An 18511-nucleotide genomic window follows, 5' to 3' on the forward strand; every position below is an offset into this window, starting at 1 on the left:
TGTGTTGGGGGTGGTGGTGGGAGGCTTTCTGTTAAATCAATTAGGATAAAATCATGCCTTGGCAATAGCAGTGATACCTTGGAGGAGCAAAGAGCTGATTTTGTAGCATCTTCTCCACTTAGTCTTTAGCAGAACAATAAAAATGAGCGCTGGCATCGTCCAGAAGAGGCCCTAGAAATCACTCTGTCTTTCACTATCCCCTGCCTTTGGAAGATAGTAAGTCTTAATAAATGAACGCTTCTGTGTCTTCAGTCGAGGCAGACCCCGGGGACAGGTTCACAGCACGGTTATAGACACTGAGCTCCTGCCCAACATGCGATTCGGCTTAGTCCGTGTTCCTCCCCAGGGATGCACAAGTCAGCACCTTCAGGATGTGTGAGGTCTTTCTGGCCATTAATCCACAAAACCATCTCCATTCCCATGAGCAGGTCACGCCTGCCAGAAAGATGCATTTGCTTCATCCCAGAGATTCCTGAAAAGTCATCCACGGGGTTAAGTACTGGAGTTTATTCAGCCAAAACCACACACACTTGCAAGTTTTGAGAAAGTCTTTGAGGAAATCCCTCATTTATTATTTTTTTGGCCTTGCCTCACGGCATGCAGGGTCTTAGTTCCCTGACCAGGGATCGAACCCATACCTCCTGCAGTCTTAACTGCCGGACCACCAGGAAGTCCTGGATATATCTCATTTTAAAGCTCATATTTAAAGGATCATTTAAAAAACGATCCCTTCTGTTGCATATGCTTATGAATAGGTAGGAATGAGGGAGTTTAAACCAGAAGAACTGCTGCTATTTCTGTTTATTTAAAAAAAATTAAGTCAGTGGGCTTGAGGGATTGCCATTGACACTCTTGCTTTCTGAGTGGGTCATGTCATGTCTTGCTTTTCTTAAGTGGAAAAGAGCTGTCGGGTAGCTGTGGGTTGGGGTTTTTGCGATGATAGGGTCCTCTTCTGTCTTGTTCACTACCGTATCCACCGTGCCCTGCACTGTCAGGCACTTAGTAGGTGCTCAGAGTCCATTCACCAGACAGGGACTTGGATGGAGTGGCAGAGCTGGGTCTCCACCTGTAACTGCCTGGGAGCCGAGGCAGGCAATGGGATTTCTAGTCTCCAGTGAGAGTATCTGGAGTTTTCCTTGTAGCCTAAAGTCTCCTGTCAACTTGAAATAGGCCATTACTCCACCAAATTGGACTTTAATAGTCTTTGTGTCTGAACATTTGATTCAGACCAGCCCCTTGGTACTGGCAGAACTGGGGGGAATGTTCTAAGCGACTTGCAGAGCTTCTCTTATAGCAGCCCTGCTCTTCCCCCTTGCTTCCATCAACCAGATGGGCAGCTCGGGTCCAGTTCCAAAATGTCACCAGGACTTGGGAAGATTCCCTGAACTGCACTTGAGACTTTCAGAGAAAGCAACACCCAGGGGTACACACGCTCTGATCTGAAAACTCAGTGCAGGATGCTCAGATCTTTTCCCAATCAAATCCGTGCTTGGTCTTGACATTTAATTCCTGTGGACTCTCAGACTCCCAAGTGGCCGAAGCCCCTTTATGGTAAGAGGTTTACCACTTGTCTGAAAATAGCTAAGGCGAGCCTCTGCTTTTGACTGTATTGGAAATCTCAGTCAGTGGACATTGTCAGAAAGCTTAAAGCCTTGTTCCAGGCCCCACCTTGCCCAGCCAAATAAATCTTTTGTTTTCCTTTTTCCCTCTCTGGTGCTCACCTCTCCTTTTGTTTCTTTTGCAGAGTTGGATTACAGAAACTCCTATGAAATCGAATATATGGAGAAAATCGGTTCCTCCTTACCTGTAAGTTCTTCTGCCTCCAGCCAGCAGGGGACTTGCTTTCCACCCTGTTTTGGGGTCAGTTTAGTGACCCGGGGCTGGAGTGAGGGACGGTGTTGAGGTTTGTCTCAGTCCACTTCAGATGCCATTTTCAGGGAGAAAATGATAGGATGCTGTTAGACTTCCTGCAGAACTACTTCCTCTGGCTGAGAAAGAGCTAGAGATTTCTTTTGAAAAGGCAGAAGGCTAGTGGTTTCTAAGATATACCATGGTCTGGTTTCTTCAGACTAACTGTTTTCTGTAATTGAAGATGATCCCTTTGAGCAGTAAGTCTGTCCCCCATTCTTTTTTCGTTTTGAGTCACTATGATGGGCGGCTGTCTTCCCTGGCTTCATATGTGTTGCCCCCGGGCATTTGGTCTTGAACTCCTCTTTGCGCTGTGCTGTCTTCAGACAACACCCACAGGGGCGTGGCGATGCCCGGGGGTGGGGGGTGGCGCTTGTGCGACACGCAGGATCCCAGACTTGTTGCTCTTCTATTTCTTTCTCTGTGTCGTTCGTAGATGTGAGGTCGCTGCTTCTAAACCAGTTGCTGTAAGTCAGTGAACCTCGATGGTGATGCTGATCACACTAATCCATCACGCCTGCGTCCCCCCATTCAACTGTGGGCAACACCTGGGCGGGCTTTCTCTGACCCCTCTGTTTATCCCGGGTGATCAGCGTGCTTGTGCACCCAGAGAGGATGGCCACTCAAGTCATTGGCCGAGCAGCAGTGCGCGTGTCTCACACCAACCCCATCGCAGTCAATCCTTCTCGGAAACGTTCCCCCCTGGGTGGAGTCGCACTCTCTCTTTCTGCCTTCCCCTTCCTGCCATCCTCGTCTCCTCTCTCCTAGCTGGTACCACTTTCTCCTCTCTTCCGGGTGGCTGGAGAGAAAGGAAGGCTCCTTCCTGACCAGTTAGCTGTCCCCATCGAAGTGTGCTCTGGTTTTCGTCTCAGTAGTGCATTCAGACCACGGTGGCTGAGCTGACATGTGACTTTGATCCCTGTAGCAGGACAGCGACGCCCCGAAGAAGCAGGCCTTGTACCTTATGTTCGACACGTCTCAGGAGAGCCCGGTCAAGTCTCCCCCCGTCCGGATGTCCGAGTCTCCAACGCCGTGTTCAGGGTATGACTGCCGTGATGAGAGAGCTATGCCCTGGGAGGCAGGTCCCCGGCCTCTGAGCCCCTACACTTCCCTCCTGACCTCGATTCATTTGTACACATGCAGCCCACGTCCCCATCTCAGCATCCACTCTGACGCAGATGCAGCGGGTTTGTCCCTGGCTGCCCTTTGGACTGCGCTGGGGCCCTTTAACCAACTGAACGTGTGCACCCCTCTCATCACCTCCCAGCACACACGCCGCTTGATTCTGGGATTCCATTCCGAGTTGCAGTCCCACTGCTGGTCCTCACGGGTCACTTGAGCCCTCCTGGGCTGCTCTGCCCTCATGTGTAAACTGAGAGTAAGGAATACAGTTGTCCTTGTAGGGATTTTATGAAGATGAATTGAGGTGCTCAGTCTTACAGGCTTCCCCCAGTGGGGACAGAGCTAGGGGTCCCTGTCCAAAAAGTCATCAGGTGGAGTAAATGGAGATGCTGTAAGGAGAACACTGGTCACGAGGCCTGGCACAAATAAAGTGCCTGATAAGTGCTGATTGTTAATAAGATGTGAATGTAATCCTTTGTCAGGGTCCGGTTCTGAGCTGTGTGGTGCTGGGTCGGGTGCGGGTGGGGTTTCATGCTGAGACTGGGACCTTCCTGCCCTCCCCTGCTGGGCTGGTCACTGAGCAGGAGTGAAAGCACTTGCTTTGACTTCCCACACTTCCTCCAAAATCTGCCCGGGGCGGGGAGAATGAAATGATGACATTATTACAACAGCAGGCATGGTGCCTTGCGACCAGCACGGTGTCAACATGTGTCCCATGCAGGCAGCATCTCCCTTGATCTTCACTAAGTTACAGCCCCTAATCTCTCCTGAGGTGCACAGCCAGGGGCCTAGTGGTCTGCTTAACTCCAGAGCTTGTGTCCTTGGGCTTCCCTGGTGGCTCAGACAGTAAAGAATCCGCCAGTAATGCAGGAGACCTGGGTTCAATCCCTGGGTTGGGAAGATCCCCTGGAGGAGGGCATGGCAACCTACTCCAGTATTCTTGCGTGGAGAAACTCATGGACAGAGGAACCTGGTGGGCTACAGTCTCTGGGGTTGTAAAGAGTCAGATACTACTGAGCAATTAATACTTTCACACTTTGTGTCCTTAGCTAGATGGCATCTGGACTTCTGGTTCTACCGTGTCAGCAGGCCTTAGGGTGGGACTGGACCACCCTCCACTCAGCCAGCAGGCCCCTTGACTGTCTAAGACCTGTCCGTTTTCCTGGGGTAATATAACCCTGAAAGTCCAGCATCCCTTGGCATATTAGTCGAGGTATCCTGGCTGATTTTGGTGGGGTTTCCAGTGCAGACTCTAAAGATGCCCTTTGCTTCCTCAGCTCAAGTTTCGAGGAGACTGAAGCCCTTGTGAATACCGGGACAAAGATCCAACATCCCGTTGCACGAGGGCTGACCCCCAACCAGGAGCCACATTTGCAGGTGCCAGAGAAGTCCTCCCAGAAAGAGCTGGAGGCCATGGCCTTGGGCACCGCGTCGGAAGTGATGGAAATTGTAAGTGGGGTCGGAGGGACCTGAGATGAACTGTGGATGAACCCAGGACCAGTGGGCTTCCATCACTGCTTGGCCCAGGTCTTTAAAGCACCACTTGCCTGGTACCGGGCATGGGGCTGGAAGCTAGCCTAGGTCACCCCACCCTGTAATGATCAGAGGAAGGCTCTCCGTCCTCACCAAGGTGGTTTTGCAGTTCTCACCTAAGTGCGTTATTTGCTGTCAGGGTTATTAACTTTCCACTTCCAGCCCCTTCCAGCTGGACTGTGGCTTTGGAGCTGTCACCCATCTATATCCTACCTCTCTGTCTTCTCTGGCAGAGGGCAGAGAATGGTGGAGTAGGTAAACGCTCTCCTTTAGAGAGACAGTTGGTTCTCCTGGGCCTTGGTGATGGGAAGTGCCTTCTGCGTATAGACCAGGACTTAACACCTCTTCCTTCCCCAGCCCTGTGGGGCTTTCGCAGAGCAAATAGACCTGAGCTCAAGACCCCCCCCCCAACCTCCACACATCTAAAGTGAATCATCCTTGTGGATGAATTTTCTTTTGCTTATTTTACCTCCCTGCTCGCAGTCCCTAAGAGGATTTGAGGCCATTGACTTAGCATGTTACCTTGTTGTTCCGGATGAGTAGACGTTCATTTAACGCCTGCATCAAGTACTTAATTTAGCACCTGTGTGTCTGTCTGTTGGACACTGGAAAGATAATTATGAGCAAAAACATGGTCCAGACAGGACTCAGAGCATCTTTCAAACAGACATCATGAGGCAGTCATGCTTAATTCAACTTTCTGCCAAGTTGGCTTCCGGTTTTGAAGTCTTTCTGATCTTTTTCTTTTGAAAGCATCTTTCCATTATTTAGAAAATAACCTTTTACCAAAACCTTACTTTGGATATTTACACTGGAAGGTATTTTCCTGATGAGTTATGTTACGTTTGGAATCCCCATCAGCTAGCTTGTCTCCCACCTGCTGAGGTTTTCAAGTAACTAAGGACAGCTGTCCTCCCAGCAACTGGTTATGGAGTGGGGGGTGGGGTGGGGGTGGGGAAGGACCCTAAGACGGTGCTTTGGGGGAGGGGGTTGGGCCTGCCAGTCTCGAGATGCCCGTCATCAGCATGTGGACATCCGTCCAGGTGAAGAGGGAAGTATTGGCACCTGATCCTCTCTTTGGCCTTAAGGCAGAAATGTTCAGCCGATAGATGGGTGGTCCTTGCTCAGAAGCTGTCACTGTCTCCTCTGTTTTTCCTCTGTGTCCTCCTCTGCCGGCCTTCAGACAGCTCCCGAGGGCTCCTTTGCCTCTGCTGACGCCCTCCTCAGCAGGCTAGCTCATCCAGCCTCTCTCTGTGGTGCGCTTGACTATCTGGAGCCCGACTTAGCAGAAAAGAACCCCCCAGTCTTTGCTCAGAAACTTCAGGTTTGTAGCCCATGTGTGACTTTGGGGGAGTTTGTCAAAAACCTCAGTAGAGAATGAATCTCCAAACTCCAAAAGCCTCGAGGCAGGAGTTCATGGAGCATTGCTGTGAATATTCCAGATGGAATCACTTCCCCTCCAAGACTGATGGATGTGGCGTTCTCTACCCGGGACGCCAGAGTGATATAAATCGTGTCATTCTATATGGAACAAACCATTTGTATTTCAATTTGGAAACTGGATCCAAACAGTCATTTTTCAGACGTCTTGATAGCCCCAAAAGCAGCTTTCTGTGATTTATTGATGGAACCAAGGGTATTAGCTCACCAGCGAGCCAGGCTGTTTATATATATGAGATTATCTCAGACCCCCATTGAGATAACATCTGGACTCAGGTCTCGCATCTGGAACCAAAACCATTCTCTCTACCCTGCGCTTTAAATTTGACCACTTAATTTGATATTCCCCTAGACTGGGACGTGCAGAGCAAACCTAGAGAGATGGCTTATAGTCCTTTGAGAGATGCAGATCCACTCACGGAAATTGTTGGCCAACCTTACATGAAATGAACAAAAGAGAAATCGAATGAAACGGTGCACTAAAAATTCTGACCCCGTTTTAAAAATCATTTCACATTTGATGGCATGATACTTCTGACAGACATTCCAAAGGGTGATTTAACAAAACAAAAAAAACGGAAATTAAGCACCTATTTCATGATCTGCTGAGGTGTTAATTGTGAAAGAAAGCCAGTGCGTGTGTTTTCCCGAGTACCTGTTACGACACATTCACGTGGCCCATTCGTTTCTTGGATGTGGACAAACATTTCCGTCCTGTCTCGCTGCATTTTCCCTGCGGTCTGCTCATTCCCCACCCCTCCGGCAGGAGGAGTTAGAGTTTGCCATCATGCGGATAGAAGCCCTGAAGCTGGCCAGGCAGATCGCCCTGGCTGCCCGTAGCCGCCAGGACACCAAGGTACCGGTTTGCTGCTGCTGTGTGCTGCCTCTGGAGAATGTTGTGTGGTCCAGAAGCTTCTTTGCTAACTGCGGCCAGGCAGGTGTTCGACAAAGGATACCTCCAAAAAGCTAAAGGCATAGCTCATGCATAAGTACACACTGAGTGCATGTCTTAAGATCTGGTCCGCTCAGTTAGGGAGGAACCAAGCAGGGTGGGTGGAAAAGCTGGTTGAATGGAGGAAAATACGAGAAGCTCACGTACAGTCAGAGGAGGGAGGAAACTGGATTCAGATCGCAAAGTTAGATATAAAACTGGTTAATTCTATTCATAGTTAAACAGGACAGATAAATCCTGACCTTTGAAGTTCTTTTTTCTTCCTACAGAAATCATTTGCTTCTCTGTTGATGAAAAATAATTTGTAGCCTTTCTGTTTTCTACAGTTATTATAGAATAATACTAATGATTATACTGAGACTAGACCCTAGTAAATAGGTGAAATAGTAAATAGCTGAAAACAAGACCTTCTTGACATGTCAGATGACCCTTAGGCCAGGGTCAAGAGGATTACAAAAAAAGCTATCCTTTCCTGCAAGTAGAGAGCGTAATGTTTGAGGCTTTGCGGTTATCTATCTGATCTCTGGACAGCTACTCAACTCTGGAGCTTTGCCAAAGCAGCAGTGGACAGCACTGGATGATTGGCTATGGCGGGGCCTGGTAAAAACCTTTTACAGGAAATGGCATTAGGCCATGAGGCCCACACCCTATAATTTGGCTCAGACAGTAAAGAATCTGCCTGCAGTGCAGGAGACCCAGGTTTGATGTCTGGCTTGGGAAGATCCCCTGGAGAAGGGAATGGCAACCTACTCCACTCTTCTTGCCTGGAGAATCCCCATGGACAAAGAAGCTTGGTGGGCTACAGTCCATGGGGTCGCAAAGAGTCCTATGACTGAGCGACTCAAACTTTTGCTTTCTCATTATAGTTTGCCAGCCTTTCTCTAGAGGAGAATATGATATTGATAGTCCCTGCAGAGATTGTTTTGCTGGCTTCCAAGTTTGGAGTCATTTTGCTCAACAGTTGGGATGAGTTACTGTTGCTGTGCGATACAGCACATGGTCCACGGAGGTTTAGCCCACTCCCAGGGCTGATGGGTGCCCTTGGAGTTTGAGAAGCCTCCTCATTCCCTCCCCCACACCCAACCCCCAGGTGGCAGCCCAGTAAAAACCTGGGCTATTAGATAAGAACTGAGCCCCAGTGCACTCTATGGCCTTGAACCAGTGGCTGAGCCTCAGGTTCTCCATCTGTGTCAAGAGGCTAATAGCAAGCTTGCTGTGAGGACAGTAGGTGATGTGCAGAGAGCGGCACCATGCGTGGTGCACAGTAGGCCTGCAATCAGTGAATGGGCGCTGACCTTCACTGGTGCCTCTGTTTCCCAGTGAGACGCTCCCAGCATCTCTCCTCATACGGCAGGCCCAGGTCCTGTTTTACACAGGGGGAAAATGGAGCCTGGGAGCCAGCCCAAAGCCTGATGGTGATTCACTGGCTTTCTGAGAGCTAGTGCTTACATCTCCAGATGGGAGCCTGTTGCCCGTCCATCTCAAGTGACAGCTCGCCTAGCAGCAGGACCATCTCTCATCCTTGATACAGGATCAGGAATTCACGCTGCTCCTGCCTTGAGTGAGGGCCCCCTGCATGTGGTCCCCCTGGAGCCAAACAGGGACCCCCCTTCCAGATACATCTCTTGAGATGTCTCCTCTTGGATGTCCATACCAGGAGCATTTGGACCCAGAGTCGAGACACGAATGTAAAGTCTAATTGTTGGTGTCCTTGTTCTTGTGGCCAACTTGTAAACCTGTGTTAAATTTCCGTGAAATGAGATTTTTAGAATACATTACGCAGTAAGGAATTTTCCCCCCTTAAGTTTATTTCTTGGTATTCTTGGTTAGTGGCCTAAACAAAGAATGAATTGCTTAAAGTTTGGTCACTATGAATACAGTTTATTCTTGTCCAGAAGTGTGTGGCAGAATCATGTTCTAAGTAGTTCTTATTGAGTATGAAGTGTTTGGAACTGTGTGGTACCCTTGCCTGCTTTCTCAGAGATGGCCAGCAGTTGACTCCCAGGCAGTTACAGCCTGTTCTCAGACCATGTGTCCTGGTTCTGGTTTAGAAAATACTGTCACATGAAATCTCCTGAGTGTAGTTTGGAGAGACAGCACCCGCTCCCTCCTTGGATATTCCAGAAGGGCGTGTTAAAAGATTCCATAGGGTCTTGGAGTCTGAGGAGTATTTTCCTCCACTGTAGGAACTTGTACCGCTTTTGTAAGAAGTCTATTATCTAGGGACCTTGGCCCATGGAAAATAGATGCTCTTTCCTGTAGTTAATTAGCTCTAGGGTGATCCATTTGCCTGAACCCAATTAGGTCCCTCTGGGTTTCTTGTTCGTGAGATGCTTGATAGTCCCTTAGTGCATTGGAAACTGTTGATATATAGGAAGAGAAAACAGCAGCTGTATATCCAATTGGCTCTTTTTGCTGCCCGTATATTTCAGCTGCAAGTGACACAGCCCCCATCTTTTTGGCAGCGTGATCTTAAACTGTGGCTCACACAAAATGAAATCTCTCAGAATGAAAAAAAAAAACAAACTCACACCGAGGGGATGAAAAGCATTGTGAAATATGTCAGGGGTGATTTCTGGTCGCTCCTTGGAGCAGCTTCACTCGTGTTTCCCTTTAGACTGAGGGTCAGCAAAGCCAGCCTCCCAGGGACTGCAGTGGGGTTTCCTCCTCCTCGTTAGTCAGAAAAGGTTAGAAATGAGGGTTGCTGACCAGCCTGATGTCCTAGGGTCCCTTTCTCCTGCTGTGTCCAGGCCCCCACACATGATGCCTCAAACCCACAGCGACCATCTGAAGAGCAGTGACAAAGGGCTCACACATGGGTTTCAGCTTACTGCCCAGTTGCAAGAATTTGTGGTTATCACCTGCAGCCTAACATTGAGGGTTAAGGCCATGCCTTCCCCCCTACCCTCCAGAAATTTGATTATTTTTTTAAAGGGAGAATATTTTATATTTTTTATTTTTAAATTTATTTTTTTTAATGCATGCTTTTTAAATCTATGTTTTAATTGGAGGATGACTGCTTTACAGTGCTGTGTTGCTGTCTGCTCTACGACACCATGAATCAGCCATAAGTATGCATCTGTTCCCTCCCTCTTGAGCCTCCCTTCCCCCCTTGGCCCCCGTCCTCCCCCTCTGGGTCAGAGCACTGAGCCGTGCTCTACAGCTTCCCACTCGCTATCTGTTTTATACATGGTAGTGAATATATGTCAGCTATTCTCTCAATCTGTTCCACCCTCTTTTCTGAGGCCATATCTTGACCCACTGGGATGGAGTGGCCAGTTGGCGCTGGTGGTGCCTCCTGTGCGAGTGGATTAAGGGCACGTATCAACTCCCTTCCTCTTGTTTGTCATCCTGAGCTCGAGACCGCCCGTTGTCAGACTTGGGTAGCACAGCAGCAGGGTGAGGCTGCTCTCTGCCTGACCTGGCACTGTGTGGCCCAGACACCCCCAAGCGTCCAGCCTGTGTCCATGCTCCATGACCTTGGCCCATGGCCCGATCTCGTCTCCTGGGCCCCACTCCTGTGCTCTCACTGCTGTGCCTCCCGGTTCCGAGGGACAGCAATCCTGCCTTGGTCCCAGACGTGGCAGCTTCCCGTAAACCTGGCAACAGGGGATTGGCCAGGACGGGGACTGTGAGCCCGGATGAGGGGCAGGGCCCACAGCCCCTGGCTGCAAGGCTAGAAGGACCCCAGGCATGTCTGTAGGTCTCACTGGGGTGACCGTGCCCCAGGGGTCCCCATAGGGATCAAAGTTCGAGGGAGAGGATTGAAGGCATGGACGTCAATTCCACAGTCCCATGTGATCTGAGTCACGGCCATTTCACATTTTAATTTGCTATTCTAGGGGCTTCCTGGCTCCTCTAAAGTAGCAAGTGGGAGAGTATGTGAAAGAAATACAGCTTAACCTAAGTCTGATCTTAAAATATCAGGAAGAGACAGAGCTACTAATTTCAGTTTAAAACAATCCTTGGTTGTAAGAGAAAACCAGGATGTGTATCTTGAATTTCATTGACATGCAGCTACTTGGGTGATAATTCAGGTGGACTCTGAAAGTCATCGTTTCTATATTGAAAACACAGGTGGCCAGGATGACCAGAGATGGTGAATCACTGTTTCGGTAGTAACTATTTGCATTTACTTAGAAAGCTCATCCTTTTGTTTGTTTTTCATCCTCATCCTTGTTTTACAAAGGACATGAGGCAGCTTAAAAATAATTAATTCCTGCATTGATCTTATTTCATTTCTGCCCAGTACAGTCAAATTAGTTTTTATTCATTTTTCTCTTCTACTTCAAAGAGCTGGTTTATTTGGAGTCAGAATTAAATCTCATTCTAGGAAATGATTTGGCCAAATCTTATTTAGATTCTCATTTTTTTCATCATCAGAGGGACTGGGATGTTCTTTCCATTTTGAAATTTTATTCTCATTTTTTTTCAAAGAACACATTGTTTTATTTAACTGATAGGAACAATTTTTTAAAAAAATCCTCTCCAGAATTTTATGTTTTTGAACTCTCATGATAAATGTAAGTACTGAGTCTTGATGCCATTATAATTTTCCATTTACTTCCTGAGAAGTTTCCCTTTTGACAAGCAGAATGTTGAAAACGTTGCAGACATTACAGATTAACCCCTAGACAGGAGAGGTTCTGCCCTCCAATCTGGTTGGTGGCCCTCTTTCTTCTAAGAGGTCAGTCTGCCTGCTCCCGAGAGCTGTTAGCTCTGGCTGTTAGCTGTTCTGCTCAAATGTCCGGCCACAGAGTACCTTTAGGACCTGAGGCTGAAGGATCCTGGCATTCCATCTGATGGGTGGGCATCCCTAATACCTGGTTGAACAAAACTGTGTTCTTCCCTCTGAACAGCAGTCGTTCTGACTGCACGTGAGAGTTAACCCAGATACTCAAGATCAGGCTGGGGTGTGACAGCCACACAGCAGACCCTTGCTTTCAGGAGAGCATAAACCACTTCGTTCATTGTGCATGTGTACAACTAACTAGTCCTAACCCTGTGACCTCCAGTCCTATCCATTAAGCTTCTACCTACATTTTCCAAGCTGTCTCAGGTTCCTTGTCTCTGAGGCCACAGTAGGGTAGGCGTACCTGTTCCCATGATTGAAGAGAGAGACTGTGCTCAAGCACCTTCAGGTCACTCCCTTCCCACTTACTACTGGTTCTTTAATCTCTGCTTCCACCTACATGATAAATCCTCACTGTTCCATCCCCACATTTCTTTCTTCTACATCCCTGTTCTGTTCATGACTCCGTTTCTTGTACACGTTTCCCAAGGAAGAAGCAGTTGCCCTGCTCCCATTGGACCACCATTGCTTTGCATCGAATCAGACTCTAATAACCAGGGTGGAGGTTTGCCTTGGCAACCACGACGGGCCAGGAGGTTAATGAATGGGACTGAGAGTGTGATTGGTTTGGCGTTTCTTTGCAGTAGAGCTAGACTGACAACCCTGCTGCGCTGGTTGGTGATGTTCCTAACACTGCATTTCAAGTGTGTTGGAAACGGCTGAGCGTTTGTGCAAAAGGAAGAATAGTCAGTGTAGACCTCTGCTCCCTGGTGACTGTCCAGTGTCAGTTGTGGGCGGTGGGGAATCACAGTGCTCGTCGAGGGTCTTATTTGCACACATTCACGCACATGAACATTGTCAGTAATCCAATTTTCTATTTTCCCATTGACACCGTTGAACTCCAGGGTAATGCTTACCTTTTGGCATCCAGAAACTCATTCACTGAAAGTGACATTGCTTGATGTCTACAGTAGGTCTTAAAACTTTGTACATATACTTTCAAAGAGAGCTAACCGATGCCCCCTAAATTGAAATGTGGACAGTCTCACAAAACCATCAGATGTGTGGTTATTCAAAATGAGGCAAACATAGAGTAGAATTCAGCATTGTTCGTCGTCAGGCTTTTATTTTGGAAGTGGTGCCTGCTGGAAGGTGGCCTTGGTAAATACTCGCTGTGGCTAAATGCCTGTGTCTGATAAACAGCAGTGATAAACGGGCACTAGACGTGCTTGACTCCAGGGGCCGGGAGCTGGGGAGGCCTCTGCCACCAGCCTCTTTGTCAGCCTGTGCAGGTGCAAAATGATAAGACTGCCATAGACTGTATCTGGCATTTCCCATTCATTAGACTTAGCATTTTCTCATACTTGCGATGTTCTTTGTTTCAAAACCATACAACCAACCCATTCGTGAGAGGATGAATGCAGTTCTCTTTGTCAGAAGTGTGATGGTCACTTTTTAAAATTAAAAACCGTTCCACAGAGAGAAGCTGCTCACCCACCGGATGTCTCCATCTCCAAAACAGCCTTGTATTCCCGCATCGGGACGGCCGAGGTGGAGAAACCCGCAGGCCTTCTGTTCCAGCAGCCCGACCTGGACTCCGCGCTCCAGATCGCCAGGGCAGAGGTACTGTGCTGTGCGGGTGCCTCCGAGAAGGCAGGGCTAGCTCTGGGTGCCTGCGAAAAACTCCCATTCTGCCACTCGTAAATAAACATACATCCCCATGGCCCACAAAGCCAGCATCTCTGGACACAGACCTTCTCCTCTGACCACTGCCGGCAGAGATAGGTAGCAAACCATGGGTTTTGATCTTGGACACTATTGTTTAGTAAGCCTTTGTTGGCCTCGTTTGATTTATAACGAAAAAAAGCACACACGTTTTTGTTGCGTTCCGAGGGCACCGTGAAAGTCTGGCGTATGGCTTATTTCTGTCACGCTTGGGGAAATTCTCTCGGGACAATACTTGTTTGGTGCAGCAGGTTTTAATCCCATGTTTGTTCATGTCTCCTTGTCTCGGTCTGTGAATTGCTCATATCAGAATGGACTCATCTGGGACTAACCTTTCCTCTTCTTTGCCCTGATACTAGATCATAACCAAGGAGAGAGAGGTCTCAGAGTGGAAAGATAAATATGAAGAAAGCAGGCGGGAAGTGATGGAAATGAGGTCAGTTGTGATGCTTGGGCTTCCTGGTGACCTGGGGAATGCTTACCTGTGGTTTGATAACAGCTAGAACTGGTGTGGCCCCGTGAACAGTGTCCTCTATAGAAGTTACTCTTTATTCCACGGGGATTCTTAGTATATTACTATTATTAAAATACCACGAGCATGAGTTAAAAAATGCACTCATTGGGAAAGACCCTGATGCTGGGAAAGATTGTGGGCCGGAGGCGAAGGGGCGGCAGAGGCTGAGGTGGTTGGATGGCATCACCGACTCAGTCGACATGATTGAAGAAGCCTGGCACATTGCAGCCTGTAAGGTCGCAGGGAGTCGGGCACAACTTGATGACTGGACAACAGCAAAATATACCTACAATGAAAAACAAATCTCCTTCCCACTCAGCCTCTGGTTCCACAACCAGGTAACCGCTGTGTACCATTTCAGGGGTATCCTTCCTAGACTTTTGCATTTCTGATCCCAAATGTGTTAAGGTATCAGTATAACCTCCTTTTTTCTTTAGTGTAGTAGAGAAGTGTACACGACCCTACATTCTTTTTTAACTTAAGATAACTTATTAAAAAAAAAAGATAACTTAGATTTTTATACATCTCAGTCTTATTGTTCAATTGTTTGACAGTCCTTATGAGGGTCTAATACAATTAATTTCACCAGTCTCAATGGATAAACATTTAGGGTGTCTTTCAGATTTCACCTGAGTGATTTATTTTCATTTTCTGCATATAGTCGTAGAAGTATGATGTCTACCACATGGGAAGCACCTACTGTGCGCCAAGCTCTGTGCTTTTGTCTGGAGACACACGATCTGTTTCTCCCCACAGCCCTTAAGGGGATGGTCAGCCCCGTTTGAAGCCTCAGAGAGGTTAAGTGACTTGACCAAAGCCAAATTTAAAAAAAAGAAAATGTTCTTGGGTTCTAAAGGGAAATCAAGGAAGACTTCTTGGAGGAGAGAGCATTTGAAGTGGACCTTGAGAAACAGATTCTGACAGGTGGAGATAGAGGGGAAGTGAACAACCATGTTCAAGGCCACAAAGACAAGAAAGCTCAGAGCAGATAAGAAATCATTTGCTATCATTGCACAGGATGGTTGACAAAGAAGATCAGGCCTGGGTTACAGAAGGCTTTGACTATCAGGCTGAAGTTTTAGCCTTACTGTTTTCTCAATGAGCAGTGAAGAGACACAGAATGTTTTGTATAATACAAGGGAGTGATGTGTTCAGAGTCGTGCACTAGGAGCATGAACCTACCTGGGTGTGCAAGGAGAGGGCTGAGGTTGGAGGGGACCCACGACCTCTGAGCCACCTGGGACCCAAAGGACTTGTCCTCTTGGACAGTGCTCAAGCTGTTGATGTCTAGCGCATGGGCACCCGCGTGAAAGTAAAAACCATTGTGTGGGCCTAGTACCAACCTGTTTCCACTTCTCTTACAGGAAAATCGTGGCTGAGTATGAGAAGACCATTGCCCAGATGATAGGTGAGTGTCTTCACTGGCAGGGGCTCAGGCCTGCCCTGAGGTTTGTGAACTGTGGGGAGGGCTTTGAAGCTAGAGACCCAGAGTGTGTTCCTCTCAGGCTCCTCTTAGCTCATGAAGCCCTTTAGGGAGGGACCAGAGGCTCCCAGAACGAGGCTCTGCTGCAGGTGGTGAGTCTGGGGACCTCCTGGAAACGCCCGCCTGCACATCCCTTAGTATGCAGTGGGGACCCATGGCCATCACCTTGATGGTCACCCCTTGACCCAGCCAGGATAGTCCACCTCATGGGGGCCCAACCCTAATCAAAAATTGGGGTTGGTTCCTAAGATGTTTGGAGGCTTTTTTGCTTATGAGGGAGAATTAGATCTCTAAGATCAAATCACTAAACCCTAATATAGATTAGATGCAAGTAAAAAACAAAAAAAAACCACTGGCCTTTACATAGGGTCCAGAACAAGGAATATTAGAACATGTGACAGCCCAGCTGCCTGCCCTATTAACTGATCACTGCTCTTTCTTCCTGAGGTTGGATACTGCCTCAGAAACTGTCTTAACACAGCATCCCTGGCAGCCAGTAGTGACAGATTACTTTGGCCTGCAATGAAAGAAGGCCTCAAGTAACCAGACCTCAAGTAACTCGCTCTTGTGCTTTTAAAGACAAATCGAGAAAAGACCTTGCAGAAGTGCCAAGCCCAAGATTTTTCACTGATGATCACTATTCAGCAATGCTGTTAAGACTCTGGGGGTCAGGTGTGGAATTTTTGCTTATTTGTTCATTTGCTTAGGTCCATGATACTGGATTTAAATTTTTTTTTTTTTTACTCCTAAGGACATGTGCTCACTGCAGACCACAGTTTCTGTGTCCCAACTTGATGCTTGTTTCAGCTGATGACTTCTCATATTATATGAGCCATACCATACCTCTAGCTTTTGTCCCAAGATAAGCATGACAGGAGCCTTGGGAACACTGAAGAAGCTGCCTATTGAGTGCTTTCCTTTCAAAAAAGTTTCATTTTGGTTTATTATAATAAAGGCCATTTCTCCTAGAGCTCAGGGGAAAGCCCACTGGGATCTTTTTTAAGGATGAGCCTCATGGTGTATGCTTTCTATTAAATGAAACCTCTTTGTTAAATGGGCATAAAAATTTATGGATACATATGGATGAGATTAAAAAAAAAATTCCTGGAACTGAAAGTACTGCTGAAAGTGTTCAGAAGGAAGCATTTATATCTTGCAATATACACTGTTTAGTGAGCTGAATGAGACCTTTCCACCTCCTGGAGTCGGGACATGAAAGCATCACTCAGACCTACCTGGCTCATCTAGAAACATCCTTCCACACCTTGGAGTCGTACATTTTTATTTTTATTCTTGACGACGGTTAGGCCATTGTTGGAGAGAACATGAGCCTTTGCCCTGACAGCAGGCTGTCCACAGCAACCTAACTTACTTGCTCGACTGGCAGTTTGATAGAAGCTGACATTTCCCTCTTGAAAACTGACAAGATTCAGAATCTCTAGTTGACGTAAGTGGCCTGTCCTTACGTGGTCACCGTAAGTGGGGACAGAAAGCTTATTCCCCTCTGATGCTTTTCTTACTGTGTATCTGCAGGCGACAGTCATTAGAACAGTGTTTTCAGTTCTAGACCATCTGAGGGGCGTGTGGAACCCTGACTCCAGGGATTAAGGCCACACACACCCAATCTCCCCTCCCAAGAGACCTGGCGTGTTTGACCTGAGGGTCCATCTCTTCCAGAGCTCTAAGGTCACCCGCTTTGAGCGATTTCCTGTTTGGGGGTGCTTGAGCACTCTCCGGTGACTCTGCCAGCCCCCAACATCCGCACTGGAAGCAGCTTTGTCACTCTGGTGGTGCCCTTTTATATCCCCATTGGCACTCACTGCCCTCTTCATCATCCATGTTCCCAGAGGGGGTCTCATCGGAGCACGGTGGCCCATCTGTGCGTGTCATCCCTAGTCATTAGTGCAGGTCGCCGACTGGGGCCCCTGTCGATTTCAGGGCCCTCGTCCTTGCTGAGGACACTGGGGCTGCAGCGTGGCTGGGACTCACTGTAGCCATGGGTGGGACCTGCCTTCTTTCTGAGCAGGAAACCCAGCCATGTTTCCTATCTGGATCGTGTCTCTTCTCATTCCCACTCACCCACCCAACCTTCCCCATGGAAGGGCAAACTCAGAGAGCTGGGCAGTTCAGGGCCCAGAATAAATGTAACAGCGTTCTGAGGTTAAAACCAACTTCCACTCCACCTCCACTAGCCTTTCCTGGTTCCCGCCTGGCTCCCTGGCTTCCATTTAACCTTTACAAATGCTCTATGTCAGTGTAACATCTGTCCTGCCATCACTGTTCATTCTCATCATATGATACTAAAGAGACTATTTCATTAAGTTCAAATATTGACTGTTCAGAATTCAGGATGAAAAGGGATTTCTGTGCTTTCTGCATTCCAGGTTGTTGCAATTGATTTTTTTTTTTCTCCCTGCTTTCCTAACAACTGCCCTGATTATCTGTTTTGCTTCCATTTTCTGTTGCTTCTTTCCCTTTGCTTGCAAAACAAACAGGCAAGCCTGGTAAGTAAATGCTTTTTCATCTAATTTGACACCCACCCATTGCAACCCTTATTTGTTTGTTTTTCTATTTTTGTTACTTTTGCTTTTGTGTTTTGGCTGCATTCCCCACAGGGTTTTATAGTGTTTTGCCTGAAAAAGCGAAAAAAATCTCCAGGGCCATTGTTTTACTGTGTTGTCTAGAACATCTTGGGTTTTGAGCTGATTTCCTGATTTGAAGAACCTAGCAGCATTTGTCATTTACAAAAAAAAAAAAAAGATGTGTGAAGCATTCTCTCCTTTTCGGTCTCCTGGGAACAGGGAAATTCTATTTTTACAAGGGTTGTGGTCGGTGGGGAGGAGGAAAGGAAGCCTGAGGCAGTCTAATCTCAGATCCAGGAAATCAGATGGATTCCGTTTGATAAATGACTCCTTTACCAAGCCAAGTGAAATGTATACATGGCCTGAAACCAGCCCAGAATGTGTATTATACAGCTTGCTGAGAACTAAGGAAGCAGCTAAAATTCAAAGAACAAAAACAAGCATTTGGTTACTGGTGGAG

At 47.6% G+C, this 18511-nt stretch overlaps 1 protein-coding gene across 27 annotated transcripts in view; it reads left to right on the plus strand.

The window, feature by feature from the left end:
* The window catches only part of TACC2 (transforming acidic coiled-coil containing protein 2), a 227924-nt gene that overhangs the window by 201669 nt on the left and 7744 nt on the right, over window positions 1–18511 (plus strand). For 13 of the 27 annotated variants that reach the window (XM_040254908.1, XM_040254917.1, XM_040254912.1 and 10 more), the window contains 8 exons: window positions 1745–1806; window positions 2834–2949; window positions 4308–4479; window positions 5747–5887; window positions 6770–6859; window positions 13227–13370; window positions 13832–13908; window positions 15351–15394. In XM_040254908.1, the coding sequence (XP_040110842.1) occupies window positions 1745–1806; window positions 2834–2949; window positions 4308–4479; window positions 5747–5887; window positions 6770–6859; window positions 13227–13370; window positions 13832–13908; window positions 15351–15394 (846 nt within the window). The remainder of the gene's footprint in view (window positions 1–1744; window positions 1807–2833; window positions 2950–4307; window positions 4480–5746; window positions 5888–6769; window positions 6860–13226; window positions 13371–13831; window positions 13909–15350; window positions 15395–18511) is intronic. The other 14 variants (XM_040254916.1, XM_040254920.1, XM_040254922.1 and 11 more) reach the window with 4 other exon arrangements.

Source organism: Oryx dammah, unplaced genomic scaffold (assembly GCF_014754425.2).
Source record: "Oryx dammah isolate SB20612 unplaced genomic scaffold, SCBI_Odam_1.1 HiC_scaffold_14, whole genome shotgun sequence".
NCBI classification, from domain to species: Eukaryota; Metazoa; Chordata; class Mammalia; order Artiodactyla; family Bovidae; genus Oryx; species Oryx dammah.